General features: G+C 39.6%; 1 protein-coding gene across 1 annotated transcript in view; it reads left to right on the top strand.

Annotated features, from left to right (window-relative positions):
* The window catches only part of eef2k (eukaryotic elongation factor 2 kinase), a 46,983-nt gene that overhangs the window by 8,728 nt on the left and 11,822 nt on the right, over positions 1–26,433 (top strand). The window contains 11 exon segments of the mRNA XM_034193530.1: positions 4,480–4,580; positions 13,417–13,477; positions 13,575–13,612; positions 15,600–15,771; positions 16,161–16,310; positions 16,402–16,534; positions 16,654–16,781; positions 20,387–20,606; positions 20,718–20,764; positions 23,779–23,856; positions 24,801–24,857. Of these exon segments, the coding sequence (XP_034049421.1) occupies positions 4,480–4,580; positions 13,417–13,477; positions 13,575–13,612; positions 15,600–15,771; positions 16,161–16,310; positions 16,402–16,534; positions 16,654–16,781; positions 20,387–20,606; positions 20,718–20,764; positions 23,779–23,856; positions 24,801–24,857 (1,185 nt within the window).

Genomic DNA, 26,433 nt, shown 5'->3' with positions numbered 1-26,433 from the left:
CATGTTAATGTTCAACGCACATTAGTGGAAATACCCTTGATTTGGTTCTCACACGTGGCCTTGCTGTCACGAACATTGACATTTTGCCTCTTGCCTCTGTGGTCTCTGACCACTCATTTATTAGGTGTGCATTTATGTTGCCGTGTTTAGTGGACCGAAAGCCTTGTCTATCTCTGCGGTGACGCATTAATCCCTCAACTGTGACTGAACTCGAAGCCAGGCTGCCTGAAATTTTGGTTTCAGGGTTGGAGAATATTCAATCAGTGGATAGTCTTGCAGATGGCTTGAATTCAGCGCTCAAGGCTACACTGGATAAGGTTGCGCCTCCTCTTTTAAGGCCACGCCTTCCCAAGGCACAGTGGCCTTGGTTCAATGGTTATTTGCGTGACCTTAGGCAGAAGGCTCGAGGTTTGGAACGGAAATGGCGTAGTTCTAAATTAGAGGTGTTCCACCTTGCATGGCGTGATGCTGTCTTAGATTATAAGCAGGCACTACTGGCTACAAAGCGTGTCTATTATTCTGATTTGATCAATAAAAGCAAACATAACTCAGTTTTTGTTTGAAACTGTAGCATTTCTCATTCATGGACAGCCACCTCTTAGTCACTTTCCCTTTTCAGCACAGGACTTCTTGGACTATTTTGAGAAGAAAATTGAGGATATTAGGTTGAGCATATCTCAGCAGGCTTTGGTCCAACCACTGCATACTGCTATGGAGGTGGATGCGTCCACTGAGGTGTTACCCAGATTTACAGATTTTGATGGTATCTTGCTAGGCGCGCTGACGAAGCTCATGACGTCTACTAAAAGCACAACCTGTTTACTTGATCCTATACCAACAAAACTGTTTAATGACCTGTGGCCCATTCTTGGACCAACTGTGCTGGAAATTATAAATCTCTCATTAACTTCTGGATCTGTTCCTAAATGTTTCAAGTCTGCAGTGATTAAACCATTACTTAAGAAATCCAATCTCGACCCTAGTGTATTGAAGAATTATAGACCGATATCAAATCTATCATTTTGTTCTAAAATCCTGGAAAAAGTGGTTTAGCGACAGCTTGTGGACTACCTCATTGAGAATAATCTTTTTGAGCCACTGCAGTCTGCTTTTAGAAAATATCACTCCACAGAAACAGCACTTACTAAAGTAGTGAATGACCTTTTGCAAGCAGTGGACTCAGATACCACTACAGTCTTGGTGCTGCTGGATCTTAGTGCTGCGTTTGATACTGTGGATCATCATATTTTACTCAATAGGCTGGAGAATCACTTTGGGATTACTGGAACTGCTCTTGCATGGTTGACGTCATACCTGTCCAGTCGCTCTTACTGTGTATTGTGTAATGGCACCTCCTCTGATCGTAGGGACATGAAGTTTGGGGTTCCGCAGGGATCCGTTTTAGGCCCCCTGCTTTTTTCCCTTTATGTAGCACCCCTTGGGAATATACTGCAGCGCTTTGGGATTCCCTTTCATTGCTATGCTGATGACACTCAATTGTACATGCCAATAACTGCTGGTAATCTCATTCACATAAAATCTTTGGAAGATTGCCTTGCATCAGTAAGAAGTTGGATGTCTAATAACTTCCTACTTTTAAATTCTGATAAGACTGAAGTTATGGTTCTTGGTCCAGCGAGGTATCGGCATCAATTTGATCAGCTAGCACTTAGCTTAGGTTTGTGTGTTATACATCATACGGATAAAGTGAGGAACCTTGGAGTAATTTTTGATCCTACGTTGTCCTTTGATCTCCACATTAGAGACATTATGAGGACTGCTTTCTTCCATTTGCAAAATATAGCGAAGATTCGTCCCATCCTGTCTATGGCTGATGCTGAGACTTTGATTCATGCATTTGTCTCTTCTAGATTGGACTATTGTAATGCTGTATTTTCTGGCTTACCGCAGTCCAGGATTAGGGATCTTCAACTGGTTCAAAACACTGCTGCCAGACTTTTGACACAAAGCAGAAAGTTTGACCACATTAAACCCGTTTTGGCGTCCCTGCACTGGCTTCCTGTTCCTGCAAGATCAGATTTTAAAGTACTGTTATTAGTTTATAAAATCGTTCATGGACTTGCACCTCCCTATCTGGCTGACCTGGTAAGGCCCTATGTACCGGCTCGGGCCCTGCGTTCTCAGGGTGCAGGACTTCTGTGTGTTCCCAGGGTGAATAAAAAGTCTGCTGGACACAGAGCTTTCTCCTACCGTGCCCCAGCTCTGTGGAATGATCTCCCGGCACACATTCGGCAGTCGGATACTGTGGAGACTTTTAAGTCACATTTAAAGACTCATTTGTTTTCCCTGTTTTATCATTAGTGTTATGATGTGTTTTTATTCTTGTATTCTTTTATGGTTGTCTTTCTTTTATGATCGTCTTTTTATTGTGTTTTAAATTTTAATTGTTTTTTTTTATGTTGTGTGAAGCGCCTTGAGACAATTTCATCTTGAATTGGCACTATATAAATTAATAAATTTGATTTGATTTGTTCAACAGGTGCTGGCTTCATCCTTACATAGGGGACACCTGATTCACACCTGTTTGTTCCACAAAATTGACGGACTCACTGACTGAATGCCACACTACTATTATTGTGAACACCCCCTTTTCTACTTTTTTTTACTAATAGCCCAGTTTCATAGCCTTAAGAGTGTGCATATCATGAATGCTTGGTCTTGTTAGATTTGTGAGAATCTATTGAATCTACTGGTACCTTGTTTCCCATGTAACAATAAGAAATATACTCAAAACCTGGATTAATCTTTTAGGTCACATAGCACTACTATTATTCTGAACACTACTGTGTGTGTGTGTATATATATATATATATATATATATATATATATATATATATATATTTTTTTTTTTTAAAGCTAGCATTGACTGGAGGGAGATATGCCCTTTAACATGCACCAGATCAGTTAACTATGCCGTTGGGTTGTGTGGATGTAATGTCCCACAGACGTGTCTCCCTCCTGCTGGATGGTTTGCAGAAATTTCCAAACAGCTGTGGTTCAGCTGACATGTAGTTTGCCTGACATTTGCTGGCATGTTGTGTGCTCGTCAGTGATCTGCACCCATCTTCACTTCAGTGTCAGCTAAAAATTTACGCTGGCAGCCGTGGGGAGAAACATGATGCAGAACAAAATATACAACATAGTGGAAATTAAACAATGGATAGAATGTGTGGCTGGGGATGCTGTCAGAACTTTTCTCTGCTACTGCAAAGTAGTGATGGCAAATTGGAAACACTGCTCAGGAACATTTGAAAATCTATTTCAGGACTTTGTTCCTTAGCAAAATGAAGACAGACTTAACACTGCCAACAGCTGGATGATTCACAGTTGTGCATCCTTATGAAATTATGAATTTAATATTTAAAGGCTTCAGTCAGCACATGGTCTGTAAGTCCACTAGCACGTGTTGCTTGTTTTTAGTAAGTCAGATTAAAGGATAAGTTCACTTATTAGCAAAAGGAGATATACAGGCACCTGGAGCAGATTTCTAAAATATTTTGTGTTTTCCCCAAACCTTAAAGTTGCATAGTGTCATTATTAATGTATTCATGCATTTTATGATAACTTGCAACATATATTCTTGGCAACTGTGAAAGGTACTGACATTTTACATCAAATGACACCCTTTAAAAACACGGTGAAATATATTTCCCGTAACGCGAGTCCTTCTGTCTAAATATAAATATGTCTAGAGCCCTACTGGACAGTGACCTATAATTTCAGACGCCATGAGTTATGCTCCTGTTTTTTACCAAACATCTTGGTTTACCAGTTGACTTGATTAATGATCACTGCTAAGAAAGGTATTTGTTGAAAATAGCTCATCTACAGGCAGTCATGGAAAAAGCTCGTGCATATTCCCCCAGTATTTTTGTTTAATTATTCTTTTATTATTATCATCCAAAGAGACGGGTTACACCTTCAGCAATGGTTAAGCATAAATCAGTGCCCCCAAGTTCAAGGGCTGCATATAAATTCATATTTTATGAAATATAAATGATACCATGTCTATTGTCAGATTCTGTCTGCTAATTTTCAGTGATTAAAATCAAATTGTTTGGCCCTGTCCAAAACTTTAAAGGCAATTTAAAAAAATTTATTGTATTTTTTTCCCCTCCTCCCATTTGGATCTTTTATACGAGTAATTTACAGCACTGTTTGGATTACCAGGTGACATTAACTTGCCCATTTTCAAACATGCTTATTATTTCAAGCCATTTTGTTGTTGCTGTTGTTTCACTTTTGTGATTTTTATTTATTTATTTGAGCTTTTCAGCTTTTCTTCCTTCCACGTGAGCCTTTGTTTCTTTCTATTCTGCTGTTGTCAGTAATGTTGGCGCCTCTGGCTTTGTGTACTTTGGTGTATCCATGTTTTGTTGGCCAGTTATCTGCATTTGAAGCACCCTTGCCAGTTTTCACACTTTATGCTGAAGACGAGCTGTTTCATGATTATTACAGGATGCCTGGAGGCATGCCATTGAAAAGGCCAAGTCCATGCCTGATCCGTGGGCACAGTTCCATCTGGAGGACATAGAGACTGAGCCCTGTGTACGCTACAGGTACTATCTTCAGTTGCACTAGACTAGTCAGTACTACATGCATAGTGTAGACTTGCATATGGAATGTCATTTTATGTGAGATAACGTTGATGAAAGTGCTTGCTTCCAGGTGTTTTTGATATTTTCCAAAGTGATGGATCTCAGTGTGTAAATCTAATGGTATAAGGATGATGGACCTCCCCTGGACAATGAATTCAATGGGAGAAACACATCTAAGATTGTTGGTGGCTTTTCTTGGGAAACAGCCAATAGCAGAGGAACACAGAGACAACAACAAGTATGGGTCCAAAACTCTTTAATCAAAGTGGTTAAACAGGCAAACATCAAAAACACAGGAGATTCTTGAGTGAGATGAAGGTGACTGTGAGATATTAGACAGCAGAGTAATCAGTAGTTTGCTTGTTCAGATACACAAAAACAAGTAAAACCGGCCAATCAAATCCACAGGGAGACAGGCGAAGATAGACAACAAAAGATTACTAGGAGAAAAAGTACCCGTTAGATTTGACATGTGGCGTAAGATGTACTGGATCAAAAGCACATAAGAACAGTTTTAACACACAGGGACTAATCAAACAAAATAAATGAAAGGCATCAGACGGCTGATGCCTCCCCTGCACCGTACACACCACAATATAAATGTACAAGTAAATATAAATGTGCCTGTATTGGTATTTTTGACTACACAGTAAATTTTGCAGAGCAATATAAAGTCTGCTGGAACTACATTTGATCCCACTCCAAATAGAGTTAAATAAACTCTATTACAGTGTTAAATCAACTCTATCATGCTGTGAATGACTCCTATTGGAGTTGAAAAGATGATAGAGCTGATTTTACACTATAACAGAGTTTATTTAACTCTTGGTGGAGTGGGATCTGGTGTAGTCCCTGTAGAGTTAACACTGCAAAATTTGCTGTGTATGTGTGACTAAATCAGATGACATCTATATTAACTTCATTATGGTTATTCATACCAATCAATATATGCTTTAGATCTTCCAGATAGGCTTCTTGGTTGTTGAACTATATAAAAAATATATAAAAAACGTGTTTTGTAGAATGTTTTCCTTGACCTTTGTCCAAACTACTCCAAAATCTAATCTCCTCCAGACATCTATTTAACTAATATTCTCACCACATTTGAAGGAAATCCATCCAGCCATTATTTTTAGTTATCTTGTCTACATGCACATGCCAATGAAAGCAATACCCTGTTATCAATGCATCACCAATGCGCAGGTTAAAAAATGGTGTGAGCTAAAGCAGAAGTAAAGAAAGGGAAACACAAGGGAAGGTGCTATCTAACTTAAACCTGAAGCAAGGATGGAAATCAACTGTGATGGTCAGTACGTATATGAAGAAATGGGATTTTAGAAGTTTTACACAGTTGTTTGAAGGAGATGAAGAAATCCTTGTTGAAATTGTCTTTGACACATTTTAAGCCTTTTCTGCTCCATTCCTGAAATGTTGCATCTTACTTTGAAGGAGGGTAATTTTGGGGTGCTGAATCTGAATCTGGGCTCGGATTTCCTCTATCACATCGCATTTGTTTGCAGTCTGCATGTTCCTTATTGATGGATTACGCAAAGGTTGCTCATTCACTCGTGAGTTTGACGTCACTAATCATGCACAAAAGCAACTTCAAAAGCATAGTTTTTAAACCAGGTTAGTAAGATGTGAACAAGAGCCGTAATATTGTTTATGGCGCTGAACAGGTGTGCGGAACTGCAGCTTTTGCTTCAATGCTTGATACAAGAAATATGTTTTCATATCTGAAAAACATCATATGATTGGCAAAAACTAACACTAGATTCTGTTTCATTGCCCCAAATTACCCAAAATCCATTGAAAAACACCATGCAAGAAAAACTGTGTTGACCAGTGTAGTCCTTGGCATTCATTGGTTATAACACCGGTTCTGAGGGTACCCTCCAAACACTAAATATAGCAGACTGGCAGCCAATGAAAGTTTCTCAGAGGAGCGATATTTAGAGGATAGGAAGGGAGCGTAATGCATCGCGGTCCACTATATATCAACGACCGGAAGCACTAGAGTTAAGGTATAGATCATTATCATATACCTATAAATGATACGCCAATATGATTGGATAAAACACTAAAGAATAAATAGCAATACACCCTTTTCGCGGACGGGTAATATTTTTCATACCACCGGAGTAATCAGCCAATCCTGTCAGCGGAGCGGCGCCACGACGAAGAGGCGCGGTCAGAGGAACTGTGAAATACTGGTGAGTCACTATTAATAATTTCTTACGTGTCCAACCTCGTAGGTTGATCGTTAAAATTAAATTTGTTAGTCCTAAAAGCCATCATAATTATTTATAAGAAAACGCTCTTTTTTTTTTTTCTACTAAGGTTTGAACTTTGAGTGTTTACACAGGAGAGACAAGTGAGAAAATGTTAATGCCTGTTTGAGAAAAGTGTATAAAGTGTGTCATGAGGGGTTTTACAGCCTTAAAACATCTATAATATTTGTAAAAAAATAATGCTGACTACTTCGCGGATTTCGCCTATCGCGGGTTAGTTTTAGAACGTAACTCCCGCGATAAACGAGGGACCACTGTATATGATAAAATCGTTACCAAGTTGTTCACCAATGAATATGACTTTTTACACCTTTCAGAAAACCATACAACATTTATCATTTATAGGCATATGATAAAATCGTTATCAAGTTGTTTCAGGGTGTATGGTTTTCTGAAGGGTGTATAAAGCCATATTCATTGGTGAACAACTTGATAACTGATAATATCTCGAACACTGTGGAGATTTTGAATGAGATCTAGACACCAGTCTGTGGATACCAATCTTGTGATCCAGTTTACAGCCTAGAAAATAGTCTGGCTCACATCCTGCATCATGGCCTTGAGCTAGACAAGGGATCCCAGCTGGACTGCACCATAGAACACCTCTGCAAGTCAGGTCAGAGTCAGGCCAACAGGCCTACTCCAGCCATGGCCCTGAGTGCACACCTTAGTCACGCAAACTGGACTGTGGGCGCGGTACAGACTGCATAGTGCAAGTTAATCCAGAACAAACCATGCCATTGTTGCCAATTGTACTGTGTAAACAAAAGCTTTTATATGATTAACCCTGCTCTTTTGGGCACTGTGGGGTTCTCAAAAAATGAGGTGGGCTTCATAGATAATTGGCAAAGCTTCTGGGGAAAACCTGGTCTTGTTAGGCGAGACGGCATCCATCCCACTTTGGATGGAGCAGCTCTCATTTCTAGAAATCTGGCCAATTTTCTTAAATCCTCCAAACCGTGACTATCCAGGGTTGGGACCAGGAAGCAGAGTTGTAGTCTTACACACCTCTCTGCAGCTTCTCTCTCCCTGCCATCCCCTCATTACCCCATCCCCGTAGAGACGGTGCCTGCTCCCAGACCACCAATACCCAGCAAAAATCTATTTAAGCATAAAAATTCAAAAAGAAAAAATAATATAGCACCTTCAACTGCACCACAGACTAAAACAGTTAAATGTGGTCTATTAAACATTAGATCTCTCTCTTCTAAGTCCCTGTTAGTAAATGATATAATAATGGATCAACATTGATTTATTCTGCCTTACAGAAACCTGGTTACAGCAGGATGAATATGTTAGTTTAAATGAGTCAACACCCCCGAGTCACACTAACTGCCAGAACGCTCGTAGCACGGGCCGAGGGGTAGGATTAGCAGCAATCTTCCACTCCAGCTTATTAATTAATCAAAAACCCAGACAGAGCTTTAATTCATTTGAAAGCTTGACTCTTAGTTTTGTCCATCCAAATTGGAAGTCCCAAAAACCAGTTTTATTTGTTGTTATCTATCGTCCACCTGGTCGTTATTGTGAGTTTCTCTGTGAATTTTCGGACCTTTTGTCTGACTTGGTGCTTAGCTCAGATAAGATAATTATAGTGGGCGATTTTTACATCCACACAGATGCTGAGAATGACAGCCTCAGCACTGCATTTAATCTATTGTTAGACTCGATTGGCTTTGCTCAAAATGTAAATGAGTCCACCCACCACTTTAATCATACCTTAGATCGTGTTCTGACTTATGGTATGGAAATTGAAGACTTAACAGTATTCCCTGAAAACCCCCTTCTGTCTGATCATTTCTTAATAACATTTACATTTACTTTAATGGACTACCCAGCAGTGGGGAATAAGTTTCATTACAGTAGAAGTCTTTCAGAAAGCGCTGTAACTAGGTTTAAGAATATGATTCCTTCTTTATGTTCTCCAGTGCCATATACCAACACAGGGCAGAGTAGCTATCTGAGTGAGATAGATTATCTCGTCAGTAGTTTTATATCCTCATTGAGGACAACTTTGGATGCTGTAGCTCCTCTGAAAAAGAGAGCCTTAAATCAGAAGTGCCTGACTCCGTGGTATAACTCACAAACTCGCAGCTTAAAGCAGATAACCCATAAGTTGCAGAGGAAATGGCATCTCACTAATTTAGAAGATCTTCACTTAGCCTGGAAAAAGAGTCTGTTGCTCTATAAAAAAGCCCTCCGTAAAGCTAGGACACCTTACTACTCATCACTAATTGAAGAAAATAAGAACAATCCCAGGCTTCTTTTCAGCACTGTACCCAGGCTGACAAAGAGTCAGAGCTCTATTGAGCCGAGTATTCCTTTAACTTTAACTAGTAATGACTTCATGACTTTCTTTGCTAATAAAATTTTAACTATTAGAGAAAATTACTCATAACCATCCCAAAGACATATCGTTCTCTTTGGCTGCTTTCAGTGATGCTGGTATTTGGTTAGACTCTTTCTCTCCGATTGTTCTGTCTGAGTTATTTTCATTAGTTACTTCCTCCAAACCATCAACATGTCTATTAGACCCCATTCCTACCAGGCTGCTCAAGGAAGCCCTACCATTAATTAATGCTTCGATCTTAAACATGATCAATCTATCTTCATTAGTTGGCTATGTACCACAGGCTTTTAAGGTGGCAGTAATTAAACCATTACTTAAAAAGCCATCACTTGACCCAGCTATCTTAGCTAATTATAGGCCTTCAGTTAATTCAAAATGCTGCAGCTAGAGTACTGACAGGGACTAGAAGGAGAGAGCATATCTCACCCATATTGGCCTCTCTTCATTGGTTTCCTGTTAATTCTAGAATAGAATTTAAAATTCTTCTTCTTACTTATAAGGTTCTGAATAATCAGGTCCCATCTTATCTTAGGGACCTCATAGTACCATATCACCCCAATAGAGCGCTTCGCTCTCAGACTGCAGGCTTACTTGTAGTTCCTAGGGTTTTTAAGAGTAGAATGGGAGGCAGAGCCTTCAGCTTTCAGGCTCCTCTCCTGTGGAACCAGCTCCCAATTCGGATCAGGGAGACAGACACCCTCTCTACTTTTAAGATTAGGCTTAAAACTTTCCTTTTTGCTAAAGCTTATAGTTAGGGCTGGATCAGGTGACCCTGAACCATCCCTTAGTTATGCTGCTATAGACTTAGACTGCTGGGGGGTTCCCATGATGCACTGAGTGTTTCTTTCTCTTTTTCCTCTGTATGCACCACTCTGCATTTAATCATTAGTGATTGATCTCTGCTCCCCTCTACAGCATGTCTTTTTCCTGGTTCTCTCCCTCAGCCCCAACCAGTCCCAGCAGAAGACTGCCCCTCCCTGAGCCTCGTTCTGCTGGAGGTTTCTTCCTGTTAAAAGGGAGTTTTTCCTTCCCACTGTCGCCAAGTGCTTGCTCATAGGGGGTCGTTTTGACCGTTGGGGTTTTTCCGTAATTATTGTATGGCTTTGCCTTACAATATAAAGCGCCTTGGGGCAACTGTTTGTTGTGATTTGACGCTTTATAAATAAAATTGATTTAATTTGATTTGATTCTCTGTTATGAACTTTGACTGAATCAAGACACACAAACAAATACTTCAGGATGCATCGTGGAAAAAAAACTGTGTGGGAGCGGGGGGGGGGGGGGGGAGGTGTTATCCTCCTTGGTGGGTTCACCCCTTAAATACTAACACCAGACAATGGGCCTAAACCTGAATATTCAGTCAAGACCAGTTTATTAGTCATTCAGTTAATCAGCCACATAGATGTTTCTTTGATTTGATTTGTAAATTGCACGTTCTGTATTCAGCAGCACAGGACCCGGGTTTTGCCCTCTTCCTCTCTTTTCATATGCTAATTTTACCCACACGTAACTTCACTCTTCCTTCCCTCTGTGTGCCCCTTTTTTAGCGTGAGCTCAGTGGAATGAAATTCGTGCCACCCTGCCATTCCACACTAGATAAGTCGAGAATGGAACACTTTGTGCACAGATGGGAATGAGAGCGTAATACAGTTTGTAGTTTAAAGGCACTTTTTGTTTTTGTGAAACGTTGTTGCTGCACTTGCAGCACATGCAGTATTCATTAACTCTCACAGCCTGCCAAGCCAAACAGACACACACACACACACACACACACACACACACACACACACACACACACACACACACACACACACACACACACACACACACACACACACACACACACACACACACACACACACAGTATCATGGGTCACGCGTCTGCTGTTGTACTCTGGTCTCTGGGTTGCTCCATTTCGAGTGCTGTCTCCAGTGTATTATTATTATTAATATTATAATTATTATTATTCCATGTTGTTTCATTGCTTTCTAACAATATTCTCTGCTGAGTTAATGATTTTTTTTGTTGTGCTTTTACTCTGACATCTCCTCTGTGCTCTCTCTTCACTAACCCTTATTTCTCAAAATACGCCTGAAATCTCTTGAGGACGGCATGACATAAAATATGCTCACAAAACCTTATTACCACTCAATCAGTTTGCACTTTCCACATAAATACACAAATTCTTGATTTTTTTTTTTTTCTTTTTTCATGCTAAGACTGCAAACCAGGGGTGAATCCAGAGGGAAAGAGGGTGTTGTGGGGGGGGGGGGGGGCATGCCCTCCACAACACCCCTTGATTAAAGGTCCACTGTTGAAGACAGTTTTCATGCTACTATTACTTCAAATAATAATAATCATTTTAACAACTAAAATGTTTAAATCAGTCATACTCTGGGCCTAAGTTTTGCTAGGTTCAATTGATTAGCCACAAAAAGATAAATTTAGTTAATTTAACATTACTGCATAACTAAAGTGGGATGTGAAGTAATATTTTTTTAATGTAATGTCTAAGCTTAGTCATTACTGGGTCTTTTTGAGGTTCTGTCTTTAAAATCAGGTCATTTAGGATGAGGGAAGCCAAAAATATGAAAATGATTACAGCTCTTGTCTTCTCAAACAAATATGTAGGTTGTGATATCAATTTTGGTTAAAGGCAAAGAAAAGGTGAAAATGTGCAAAGGAAAATACAAATACAACACACAGTAAGCAGTACAACTAAATTGGGAGGATTGAGGTGAGAAAATAGTCATAAAAAAACCCTCCAGAATGCATCCAAGGACATCAAAAACCTAAAATAGCATTCATCTGTAGAGCATTCATAAGCATCTGTTCATTAGTGCAACAGTGGATTGATGTGTTTTAATAAGTTTAGAGCAGCTGCGTTTCCACCACAGGAACTCTACCTGTTTCCCACTGGTCACATCTTCTACCCATTCTGTTTTGTTTTTACAAAATGCACCTGTTGCTTGTTGTTGTCTTCATCTGCATGAGTTCGACCAATCGGCATCTGTCTCCACCCAAAACATTTTCAGGGCCACACAGAAATGCCTCTCAAGGAGCAGTCAATTATTTAGTCCTTGAAAACCACGTGTCAGTGGTGATCACTGCGATGGAGGTGCATGTATAAGTATCAAACTCCCTCTAAAATGGATCGCAAGTTGCTGAGATGGAAAAGGACCTGTGGTTGTCTTGGTGGCTTCTTTTTGCATGGTTAGCAGTCATTCAGGAATCTAAACTGTGTGGTAAATATGTCTGGAGTAGGCAGTTCGCAAAACTGAGGGACGTCACCAACACATCCATAACGTGAAGGTGTTTTACACTTCTGTGGCTGTAGCTAGCTGTGATGCTTGCAATGATATATATATATATATACAGTGGTCCCTTGCTATAACGCGGTTCACCTTTCGCGGCCTTGCAGATTTTTTTTTAGTGTAATTTTGCATGCTTCTTCTTTTTTTTTGTGTTAACAGCACATTGTGTTCTGCATCCTTATCAGGCGGGCCGGTCGCAGCACCGGTCGGCATCACCGCGATTGCTCTCACTGCCCCCCTCTCTGCTGTGAGGAGCTGCGGACAACTCTGGCAACAGGTCCAGAGACTACGCTCGCTGTTTTGATGCAGAACAATCCGCGGCACCCGCTGCATGGTCTCGGTAACCGCAGCCGCAGAGCTCCGTGGCCATGACTTGGATTCTTTGCGGGTCCTGCATCCGTACCCCCGGAGGCAGTGAGCGAAGGGAGAGCACGTGCATTGTGTTCTGCATGTGTCTGTTTATAATCTTCTCGACCAGAAGAAAAAAAAGAGTGTTTACACAGAAGAGAAAAGTGAGAAAACATTAATGCCTGTTTGAGAAAAGTGTATAAAGTATGTAGTGAGGGGTTTTACAGCCTTAAAACATCTATAATAATTGTAAAAAATAACGCTGACTACTTCGCGGATTTCACCTATTGCGGGTTATTTTTAGAATGATTGATATATATATATATATATATATAATATGACTAAAGACAGTGATTCCTTATGTATAAAAAGTAAGAGTGCAGATATTTGGCAAATTTGTTCAAGGTCGTGTTTCAATGCTAACTCGCAAAGAGCTTTTCAGCACAAATTGCAGTATTTCATAATCTTCTATAATGCAGCACCGTGTCCACAGGTACAGCGCCATCACAGGAGAGTGGGCTGAAGACCAGGTCCACATCAAGATGGCAGCTCAGGTATTGTCATGCTTTTAGAAAACACACCGTTTTAGCACGATTGAAAATGGTGTGCGTGTCCTGACCAAGACTCTTGCCCTGCTTGGTTTACTCACAGCCATTCGGGAAAGGCGCCATGAGGGAGTGCTTCAGAACGTAAGTGAAAACATTTTGTTAGCTGTCATCCAGCGGTTATTGCCCTCGAGTTCTTGTAGCTGAGGCTGCTAGGAGTCTCTGTGTAAACACAGAAAATACACGGCTGCCTTAAGGCCCTGTAGTCTATAAATGGTGCAGATCTACATTCTGCACGTTTCTGGTCGTGACCCAGAAGACCTTCTACTGACACGTGTCTGAAAATAACCTGCACAATGTCAGTTTTTTTTTTTTTTTTTTTTTTTTTGTTTTGTCTGACCCACAGTTCTGTGTGTTGTCACAATATGAGCTCAGATTTCTAAATGGGCCCTGGAGTTCTTTGGGAATAGCTGCCATAGATAGATGGTTTAACGAGTCCATCCACTCCAGATGTTTAACATGAAAACACAAAAACAATAAATACTTTCATCTTGTAATTCACTAATTTGAAAGGACATATAATGAGGACAAACTGATTAAAATTTGGTGGTGCGATGCACAGCATCAGTGCAAAAAGCAACTTTGTTTTGCTTATATAATATTGCATAAACCTGCACACTTCCTGCTGAACAAGCAAACATTTCAGGAAGCTATAAGGACATTTTTAGAACGAGCACCTTAAAATTCTCTTTCTTCTCAGATATGACTTGAAATAAATTCCATTTCTTTCACTTTCACTTCACAGGATATTTAAGATGAATCTTGATTTAAAAACAAGTCCTTATATCTTACAGAAACTTTACTTGTTCCACTGCAAAATTCCAAATTCTTCCCAAGTATCTTTTGTCTAATTTCTAGCCAAAATACGTAATTATGACGCTATCACTTAACAAGTTATTAAGATGCCCATTATATGTTGCTGAAATTTTATTTAAAGGGGATAGTGTCAGTGGGTTTTTTAAGATTTAAGTCATATAAATAATCTTCTTTGGCACCATTGTAATTTTGTTCCTTAGCATTTAGATAAGGGATTCAAAATATGATATTGCCAATATAATCAAAATTCATGCTGTCTGGAAATAATTTTGAATTTTAACCCCTGGGGGGGGGGGAATTCAAGGGATCAGATGCTATGACCAACATTTGGTAGATTGGAAGTGATTTACAAGAAATCTTACAGATGTTAACGTAAGATTAACGTCACAGGTAATCTCAAAACAACACATGCACACATGCATTTCCTCCTGTAGTCAGTCTGCATGACGGCGATGAAGGAATAGACAATATTCACTGTGGGATTTCCCCCCCAGATAAATATGTCCTCTTCATTAAAATGTGGTATAATTTTGCAACATGTAACAAAACTAAATCTGCATTATAATGCTTGGATTTCGGTAGAAACTAAATTTTCTCAGTTCTGTGAAATTTGAAAGGCCCTGTAGCTTTAAGTGATTTTGTCTTATATTAAGTGTTGATTAGCTATTTTGACTAGACATCAGTCAATTATACTTGGTAGGATTTTACTTTTTTTTTCATAGTTGAGGTCTAGTGGCTGCTTCTATGCTACTATTATGTTCAACATTACTGGTGCTGGATAGTGGAATAAATCAAATAAAATCCTCAGTCATCTAACAAACATTAGAGACACTTGAAAAAGAAGTCCTCACTCATTACGAGACAAAGCATGTTACCTGAATCCTCTACTGGCACTTATTCACCTTTAGGAGATGAAAATAATTTTTAAAAGGGGAAATTAAAGGTTTTGCACTGTGATAATATCGAACACTCACTTCCTTAGGGGAGGAGATAGTCTAGTGGTTAAAATGTTGGGCTTGAGACCAAAGGATCCTCAGTAAAATCCTAGCCTGACCGGAAAATCAGTAAGGGCCCTTGGACAAGGTCCTTAATCTCCTAGTTGCTCCCAGTGTGTAGTGAGTACCTTGTATGGCAGCACCCTTACATTGGGGTGAATGTGATGCATTATTGTAAACTGCTTTGAGCATCTGATGCAGATGGAAAAGCGCTATATAAATGTAGTTCTTTTACCATTTATTTACCATTTTCTGTTCAGGAAGAAGCTGTCGAATTTCTCACACAGCAGTAACTGGAAGTCTGCCTCTAACTACGTGGCCAAACGTTACATAGAGACCGTGGACCGAGATGTTTACTTTGAGGATGTCAGGCTGCAGATGGAAGCCAAGCTTTGGGGAGAGGAATACAACCGCCACCGGCCTCCCAAACAGGTGCAGGAAGAATGGTTCAACTGCAGAGGTGTTCTCATTTAGAATCAAACGTGTGGCAGAATCTGCCAAAGAATGCTGAAAACACCTGACAGTGACATGTTTAAGTCACACAATTGAGAATATCATTAGAAATTTTTAACCTTTGATCTCAATTACCTTGACTCTATTGATTGATATTTGGCAAATTTGACCTTCCCTGGCCAATTCAAGAGCCCAGCTACATGTGCGTGCCACGTTTGGTGCTAATTTAACCTATAATAATGTGGATAGCAATAATAACAACAATGGAAGCAAGTTACCCATGGGTATCCAAACCTTAAAATTCTTGTCAAGAGATAACATCATTTGATTTTTGCTACATTAATATATTGTGTTGTTTAAATGTCCAGGTGGACATCATGCAGATGTGTGTGTTAGAGATGACAAATAGGCCAGGTAAACCTCTCTTCCACCTGGAACACTATATTGAGGGCGTGTACATCAAATACAACTCCAACTCGGGTTTTGTGAGAGACGACAACATCAGACTTACCCCACAGGTGGGTGGCTTGCCTTTCTGTGTTGACACTTGTATTGCCTGTAACCAGCAGTCTTCATTCATTCATTCACTTATGGGTTGTTATACATTAGGCCTTCAGTCACTTCACCTTTGAGCGGTCAGGGCACCAGCTTATTGTGGTGGACATCCAGGGAGTTGGAGACCTATACACTGATCCGCAGATCCACACGGAGGCCGGTACAGACTTTGGAGATGGAAATCTGGGTAAGTTACTGCTCTGTTGATTGTCATCATTCTTGACACATTTGTGAACATCCGTTAGAATTATATCAGAATACCTGCAATGGACAGGAAAAGTAACATCACAGTCACATCTGTTCCAGGTGTACGAGGGATGGCGCTGTACTTCCACTCTCACCTGTGCAACAGGATCTGTAAGAGTATGGACCTGACTCCTTTTGATCTGTCATCTGCCGAGAAATCCAAACTGGACGGCACCAACAAACTGCTAGTATGTCAAACAGATGAACATAATAAGGATATTATGAATGTGACGACCAGTGTCAGAACTTAGCAAGAAGTCAAAGTAATGGCCAGTGATTACAAACCTACATCACTGAGCCAAATATCACCTTTGTGCAAGGTCTGAACAATGTATAATCTACGGGATCAACTTCTTTCAAGATTCATGAGGTTCTTGTGGCCTTATCACATACACACAAGACTCAGTCCCCTGGTGATAACCATTGCAAACCAAACATACCCAATGTCATTTACATTTATATAGGACAAAGTCATAACAAAGTTGTCTCAAGGCACTTCACACAAGTAAGGTCTAACCATACCAACCCCTAGAGCAAGCATACAGGCGACAGTAGTAACAAAAAACTCCCTCTGATGATATTGAGGAAGAAACCTCAAGCAGACCAGACTCAAAGGGGCCACCCACTGCTTAAGCCATTCTAACAGTTACAAGGTTTTTATAAAGTTTAACAAAATTTTATAAAGTTTAGAAAAAAACAAAACATCAGCTACAACAATTTCAGGCATGGGGTCCCACCGTCAGTCCAGCATCCCGCTGTCCACAGACGCCGCTCTCGTGCATTTCCCTCTGTACCTCAGACAGAGAGAAAAAGAGCAGAATCAGTTGGCTGGAAAAAACACACCTAAGGTATAATTCATCAACATTAAATCAACAGGAAAGCAGAGAAAATACTAAGGTGATCACTGACCCTAGCCCTAGGCTTCACTAACAGACCTAGAATTTAGATAAAGTTGAGACAGAGACTTGTTCCATTGTAGCATGGCCCAAGCAGAGGGTCACCCCTTTGAGTCTGCTCTGCTTGAGGTTTCTTCCTGAGAGGGAGTTTTTCATTACCACTACTGCTCTAGGGGTTGGTAAGGTTAAACCTTACTTGTGTGAAGGGCCTTGAGGCAACTCTGTTGTGATTTGGTGCTGTATAAATTAAAACAAATTGAAATTAATGTAACTAATATCATAATTGTGTGGTGGGCACAGTTCCGATAATCCGATAACAGATAATTATCAAAGATAATGTTTTCATTATCGAATTATCTTTTTAGGTAACTTTAAAAACCATTATCAGACTAATTATCTTCGATAAATTTTTGTTCGATCATTTTTAGACTGTTAACGTAAGTAGCTACAAACATTTTTAAAATTTTAAATCAGTTGAGCACCTACCTGTTAAAGGTTTCATAACAGATGTGTAGTTCTACCCTCTATCTGTCACAAAAAAAAAAAAAATAATAATTTCCTTTAACACCATACTGATATGCTGGCAATATCACCCAAGTCATCCAGGGGCATACATTTTTAACTTATGGTTCAAATTTTAACCAAAATAATTTTGGACAAGTTATTTAAAATTACTGTCATGTCTGAAGTTTTATAAAGTGAAAATATCAGATATATGTTTTAGTTTTAAAGTAATGCGCTAATTTTTAAGGTTTTAGTGAGCACATGCTGTGCCCAGCAGTGCATTATGGGTAGGATAGGGTAATCTCAGTACGTTCACGACAGGACACTCTGTTCAGGCTCCACGGACAACAGCATTAAACTCTAGTGCCTAAAACTCTCATGAATATATTCTCTGGATTTATAGACGTTGTTATTGTGTCTGCATTTATTAATTTCCACGCATCTTAAATGTAGCAGACAGATTATCTGGAATTTTGTTTTGGCAAGTTTTCACGGTCTCTACTGCCATCTACTGGCCAGTAGTGTTCATGGCAGTAGTCGTCCTGAAGCTGGGCAGACACTGTATGATATTTTTAATCACTGTACTCGGTTTCAGTTCAAACTGTACCAGAGAACCGCACGGTGTAAAAGTTCAGAGCACACGATTTATGTTCTCACACACATTGTACGTTCAAAAACCACACGTCGGACTTGTGTTCCCAGAAGCAAAACGTAAGCTTTTTTCAAACTTAATTTACAAAAACTCTCAATGGGGGACATAAAAGTTTAAAAACAAAACAACAATTAAAAAAAAAAAACATTACAAGACAGGTCTGCGGTGTTTGCACATGCACAGTGCGAGCGGTTGGATGCTTGTAGCTCTTCAGCAGCAGGATACCCTCACGACGGCCGACCAGAATAATATCAAACAGGTTTGATTTTCATTCGACCATACGATCGGCAATCAGGGGTGGTCGTGAGATGTTAAACACATCTTGTTACTCCGGGTATACTACACGATGCAGGACGCGCGATTAACCTGAAACTCGGTGTGATCCAAAACATGCTCGCATGAATGAAAAATCATCTGAAAAAGGGCCAAAACTCACACAGTGTAAACCCAGCTTAAGTACTGAACGTCTGACACCAGTAGATCATGACAGTGTTCTATTATTTATTTTTGACACAGGTTATATCAGATGGTTATCTAATTACAACTTGGCTTTTTTTTTTTTTTTTTTTTTTTTTTGACAATGCCCTTTTTTTTACAAATAAAAAATGGAATGTTTTACAAAAGCACATTTATCTGTAAACACCAACACACGACACACCTCACATTAACGTGTTAGTTTACATAATGTATGAGTCAAACCAGTCAGTGTTTAGCCGAGGCACATTTTACCCAGAATCCTTTGTGATCTGTCTGTGTTTGTTACAAAACTTCAGAATTAGTGCATTATTCAAATTAAAAGATATATGTTCTATTTTAACTTTGTACAAATGACAGAATTGACATTATTGGAGTTATTCTATCCGTATTCATTTTATTTATTCACCAAACCATAACTTAGCATTGCTTTATTTTCCAAGACCTCCCCCGCCTCACAGCATCATTGTGATTGAGCAGAGAGATGAGCTTCATAGCTCTCCTCAGCTTGCGTCTGTGCTGCAAGCCATGTAGTAAACAGGAGCTTCCAGCAGGGGCAGGACGCTCAAAGACAGAAGTACTGACTCATTGTTTGAGTCTGTTATCCCTTTTAATGTTTCCAAAAGCGATCATGGTGTTAAAACTCAAAATCAGCTTGTTAGTAGTTGCAAGTGTACCAGAGACAATACTGGAATTTATCGGTTATCTGTAACTTCTGGTACATTTTTCGGTGATTTATTGGTTTATCTTTATCAAAGGTAACTTTTAAGTTATCTGATTATCTGTTATCGAAGTTAATTTTTTGGTTATCTGTGCCCACCACTGTGTCTTAGTGAGAGGACCTTCTGTACCAAATTTCACCCTGATAAACAAAATCTTTGCTAAGATAAAGCATACAACAGGTTACAGGAACTGGGCCCCTGGGTGGTCACGAATAGAAGTAAAACTTTATTTAAATTTTAGCATTTTTATTTCAGAGGTTCCAAATGTTTTTGACCGTTAAACTTTATTCAGAAAAATATTAGCTGACTTCAGGATAGCAGAACTAAATTTAGTGGATGCTAATTGGTCTGCTAATGGTTTTTTGGCTGAAAAGCTAAACCACTTACAAAAAAAGTTAGGTTTGATAATTAGGTGTTAGCTACCTAGTTAAACTGTGCCCACCACTGTTTTAAGTGTTATTTCCATAATCTCCATGCTTTTACTTCTGTATCTTGTAGTATATTCTGCTGCAGTTTCCTCAAAGTTTTGTCTTGCGCTTTCTTAGAAATCAGCCCGAACCGTGCTGAGGGGTTGCGAGGAGCACTGTGGCAGTCCTCGCGTTCGTACCACATCATTGAGCCGTGGGTCTTCACTGCTGTTCCGCCTGTCAGAGACATCATCTGTAGATGAAAGTATGAGTGAAGGTGACTCTATTCCCTGTTCTCCTCAAGTCTTTCCCTGCTCCCCACCTCCTCTAAATGGATTTATGGGTAGATCTCCCGGGGGTAAGCACGAAACACATCTTTACATGTGTGGCATTAACACAGAAGGTATTGTTAATTGGGAATGCCTAATGCATTGTCTCCCCAATTTATCTATTTAACCCTTTTCTGCAGTGCACGAACATGACAGACTCAACAATAACAGTGGAACTGAACACATGGTGAGTTGTATAAGTGTAAAAGAAGTGTAAAAAGATCACATGACATCAGAAGAGGTATATGCGATTCCCTTGGTTTGTCTGTAGAAATGTTGTCTCTCACTTACAGATGGGTATGTTAATTCTACCCGGTTCTTCTTATAATACTGTACAAAGTCAAACTATTTCTTAATTTAAATTTATTCAAAGTCACAGTGGACAAACAGGCCTGGATTCTGAAGAACAGGAGATCCATCCATTCAGAACCTCAAACAAAGGACTAAAACAGTTTTTATAAAACATAACATGGACGTGACAAAGGCAGACCTTATTTCGTAAAATCCTTCCTTTATTGGGCCCGTGGGCATCAGCGGGAGGTCCAACCCTTGCCCATAACGCGTGATAATGGTACAGATTATGATTTATATTGTAATTTGAATCTCTTTGCTATAAGTGGTAAAACCAGTTCAATAGCTTAATACTACTTGACTTTGTAAAATGTCAAGGGGTTGCGACTTGCTAGATCATGGTTTTACGTCCAGATCCGTTGCTCTTGTTGGAAGGCGTAGGAGATTCCTGCAGAACTGTGGTGTATGTACGTGTCTACCTTGTGAACTTTAACCCCAGAATTCTTCTGACTTCAATAAGGATTCATGTGTCCCAGGCTTAATATACCTAGACGTCAAGATCAAATTGTTTTGCAGGGGCATACATGCAGTCTGAGTGGAAGACTTACAAACATGGATGCAACAAATGACTGAAATGGAATGCAGAAGTCCTTTGGTGACAACACCTTCAAAGCTGCCAGGGATTGCACTGGTGCCACCAACCTTCACATGAGAAGGTGTTTAATCTCAGAGGGCATGATAAATATTATCATATGCTTTCTGGCAATTCTGCGCTGTCTAGGGAGCTTAGAAGGTGGCAGTGTCACAGAGGGTAGAAAAGGACAAATATCTGAGAGGAGTCTATGCCGTCTGTCGTCTAGTGACCATTGGGATGTTGACAGAGGAATTGAAGCCCTGCTTTCCTCCAAACCTATACCACTGACCACCATAGACATGGCAAGTGATGGTGCGATCCGGACAGATGACTGCTGTACTGTCCCCTTTTGCCAACTACTTTGAACAGTTGTATAAGAGTAGTCACCTGCCAGGATGTTGGACATCTCTGGTGACAGGATTCTGGTGTCTCACCCCTCAGTCAGCTGTGAACTGTCAGGGCTTTTTGGGGTGAAGATGAGGTCCAATTGGAATTCCAAGCATCCTTGCTTTCATTTGGGAAACCTATCATTCCAGCAGGCTGGAAGAAAGTGCTTGTCCTTCTCTGGAAGGGAATGAGTAATCTCCTGGATTGCAACAACTACAGGAGGATTAGACTGTTCTCTCTCCTAAATGTATTTACAAATTTATTGAAAGCTATTTGTTGGATCTCAACCCTGTTAACAAACCAAAAAGCAGATGAATGCACAAACATAATAACATCTACTGTGTTTTCTGAACTATAAGTCACACCAGAGTATTAGTCACATCTGTCCAAAAATGTGTTCTAGTACGTACCTTCAATCTCCCTTGTTTCACTCGGGGTCACCACAAGAGATACAAAGTGAATATGCATGTGATTAGTTGCGTAAGAAAGGGCATCCAGCGTATAACGTGCCAAAATGTTCCATGAAGAGGAAAAAGTTATACAATACAAGCCACAACGGCCTATAAGTTACATTTATTTTTGAAACTGTCTTATTGCTTCATGCTACAAAAAGCAAAATTAATTGAATTGGTACATATTTATTTATAACCAAAATGCTGTGTTCACAAGCAGAAGCTAGGAAGCTAATTAATGAGTAAAGTGCTTCTTTTGGCTACTGAATAGATGATCATAGCTGAGGTAAACAAGTAATGTAATGAACATTTGAAAACTCCTTCTTTAAAAATTTGTAGTATAGACTTGGCTTAGCTTGTTGTTGCTGTTCTTGTTTCATACAGTCCAAACAAGTGTTGTTCTGATTATAACCCCAAATCAGAAATACTTCAGACAATATGAAAAATGAGGTAGGGGGAAAAAAAGCAGTGATACTTAGATTTACTTTGACCTCTATTTTACTGCTGACAATTTGAACCCAAGATATTTCATGTTGTGTGTCATCACTTTATTTTATTTGTTAATATACATTGTAGTATAAAGATTAGATTCCTTCTTTTTATTCTGGACGGTGATCTTTCAGGTTGAGAGCATGATTATTTAATTTCCTTATTCTCGAAGACAAAGAGCATTTTTCTCATTGAGAACTTCTTCTTGTTTTGTGATGGTTGGCATTTAGTTTAATGGTGTGAATCACAGTATCTCATTCAATATACAGAAACCGCTTGTCACTCATATTAAATTACAAATGGACTGCATTTATATAGCACTTTTATGGACAAAGCACTTTACAGTTACACATTCACACCCATACACTGATGTTGGGGTACAATTTAGGGATGAAGGACCTTGCTCAAGGGCCCTGAGTGGGTTTGCGGTGTGCCGGGGATTTGAACAGACAATCCTTTGGTCACAAGCCTACTGCTTTATCTAGGGGAGATGATGGTCTAGTGGTTAAGACGTTGGGCTTGAGACCAGAAGATCCTCGGTTCAAATCCCAGCCTGACTGGAAAAATACTATGGGCCTTTGGGCAAGGTCTTTAATTCCCGTATTGCTCCCGGTGTGTAGTGAGCGCCTTGTATGGCAGTACCCTCACATAGGGGTGAATGTGAGGCATTATTTTGTTGCAGGTGGAAAAGTGCTATATAAATGCAGTCCATTTACTTGACCATCACTTCCCCTACCTTTCATATAGATGGTGCCATCTTGTGGCTTAGATGATTATGCAGTATTTTCTCATATATAAAGTTTTAAAAAATAAGAAAAGCAGCATATTCTGGAAAATATAGTAATTAAAGCTTATCATACAGTATGTTCTCTCTAGTAATGTGTGCTACAAAAGTGAAATATTTTAAAATATGAGGTATGAAATTGAGTTTGGCCTTTGTATCTGCAGGAATGTGAGAATGGTGGTGACAGTGGCTATCCCAGCGAGAGAAGAAGCGATGGGGACCCAAGTGACCATTTAGATGGAGTAAGGATTTGAGTTTCACTTTCATTTCAGCTTGACATTTTCGTGGATTGATTTGTAGGATTTTCCAGCAGGCACTCAAAAATGGTTTGGGTAAGCTGTTAACTAATAAGTACTCATGGATATATCAAACATAGGACTAGTTCAAACATTTTTGAATGAAATTACATACTGTACAAAGTCCTCATTTGACCCACAAAGAAACAATGGCTGAAAACAAATTATTTGACCTTTTTATATATTATATAGACAGTCGTTACTATACATTATTGGTGTTGAAGATGCATTTCAAAAGAGTCATATTTAGACAAACACATTTTTAACTGTGCTTTAGATAGTGGTGTAGTACTCAAATCTGGACTGGGTCTTGACTGTCTCTCGACCACTACAAATTCCCGGTGTCAAGACCAACACTTGAGTTTTGGAGTGGTCAAGACTAATTAATGTGGCATGAGATTACTTTTTGAATTGAATACCTTTAGTATTTCTTTGCTGGGGGTGTGATATAACCATGTAGTATTCCAACTGTCTGGCTGCTACAATCATAAGCTTTTCCAAAAGCAAAATGGGTTGAAATGTGTTGTTGTAGTATTTCAAGTACTCTACAAAGGATTTTTGCTCCCTAGAATCTGGAGGGTAAAAATTTTTGTTTTTTGGTTTGTTTTTTCTTCCCCAGCTAATTCACTTCAGGGTATCTATTGCACAATATTGGTACAGTTGTTTAATATCAGTTTTTAAGCGCACTGATGGGCTACATTAGCTCCCTTTAATGGGTGCAGACCCTAACTCATGAGACCTGTTATTGTTTGTATTCTACTCTGTGATCCATCAATCTTTTCTGCATTTGTTAGTCTGCAAACACTTACCTTTGTCCACATTAGGTTTGACATTTCAAATTAATGACTGTAGGTTTTTGTAATGAATTTTGTATCATCATCATCATGTAGGTCCATCACCGCTACCACAGGCATTATTCAGAATCGGATGACGACAGTTTCAGACGGGTAAAGAAACATAAAGAAAATCAGTGTGTACAAGTCCTCATTGTCTTTTTCATTCACAAAAAATAGTAATAATCAACTCAGCCTGCTCAAATGTTCCTCACCTTTGCCTTTCATTTCCCAGTCTTTTGCATTTTTCCCTCATCACTTGTTCATCGGTGAAATCAATTTCTCAGTTTTCCTCTTTTAGCGATTGCATGCCCTCTGTTTATTCCCTAGAGGAAGATGGTAGCTTTGTCAAAATTCTCTGTAAACTTTAGTACACGCAGTCAAGACAACAAATCCATAATTATTCACACAAAGGTTCAGCAGCTAAACATTCTCCTGTGTTCAGTGGAGCAACTTCATTGCAATAAACTTATGACGTCTCTGAAATGTCATAACTGAAGCAAATTTTGTTAAAATTTGACTATTTCAATTCAACATTCATTCAGTCAAATAACCTTCAGTGACAGAGCCCCAGGGATTGATGACATCCATCCTGAAATGCTGAAGGCTCTGGGTGTGGAGGGACTGTCTTGGATGAGACGAGACATCTCTTCAGCATTGCGTTGAGGTCTGGGACAATGCCTAAGGAGTGGCAAACTGGGGTGGTGGTCCCCATATTTAAAAAAAGAGAACCAGAGTGTGTGTGTGTGTGTGTGTGTGTCAATTACAGGGGCATCACACTACTCAGCCTCCCTGGTAAAGTCTACTCCAGGGTGCTGGAAAGGAGGGCGTGGCCGATAGTCGAACCTCTGATTGAGAGGAACAATGCAGGTTCCGTCCTGACCGTGGAACAACCGACCAGCTCTTCACTCTCAAGGATCCTGGAGGGTGCCTGGGAGTATGCCCATCCAATCTACATGTGTTTTTGGGGACTTGGAGAAGTTGTATGATCGGGAACCCTGGGAGCAGTGGTGGCCACAGCTCCGCTAATCCGCTAACTACTAATTATCGAAGCTAATGTTTTCATTATTGGATTAGCTTTTCAGATAACTTTGAAAACCATCACGGGACTAATTATCTTCCGATAATTTTTAGACCGCTAACATATTTTTGCAGGTGTAGTGAACAAAGCTTAACAGTTAGAAACATTTGTGAAATCTGAAATCAAAGATCTGAGTACCTACCTGTTAAATGTTTTGTAGTAGATGCACAGTTCTATCCTCTGCAAACAGAGGAGAGCTAGTTCCAGGAGAAACCACTCTATCCTCTGCAGGCAAAGGTGAACTGGTCACAGAACAGAACAAAAACAAACAGACAAACAAAAAAGATAATTCTTTTGACCCCATACTGATGCGCTGGCAATATCACCCAAGTCATCCAGAGACATACAGTTTTAACTTATGGTTAAAATTTTAAAAGTTATTTAAATTAACATCACGTCTGAAGTTTTATAAAGTGAAAATATCAGATATATGTTTTAGTTTTAAAGTAATGTACTAATTTTGAAGGTTTTAGTGTGGACATGCTGTGTCTAGGTGCATTATGTGTAATTTCAGTACATTCACGACAGAAGAAATGCATTTGAGACACTCTGATCAGGCTCCACACGGACAACAGAATTAAACAGAAGAAATGCATTTGAGACACTCTG

Source organism: Thalassophryne amazonica, chromosome 18 (assembly GCF_902500255.1).
Source record: "Thalassophryne amazonica chromosome 18, fThaAma1.1, whole genome shotgun sequence".
Lineage (NCBI taxonomy): Eukaryota > Metazoa > Chordata > Actinopteri > Batrachoidiformes > Batrachoididae > Thalassophryne > Thalassophryne amazonica.
This window is presented reverse-complemented; position numbering and strand designations above follow the sequence as displayed.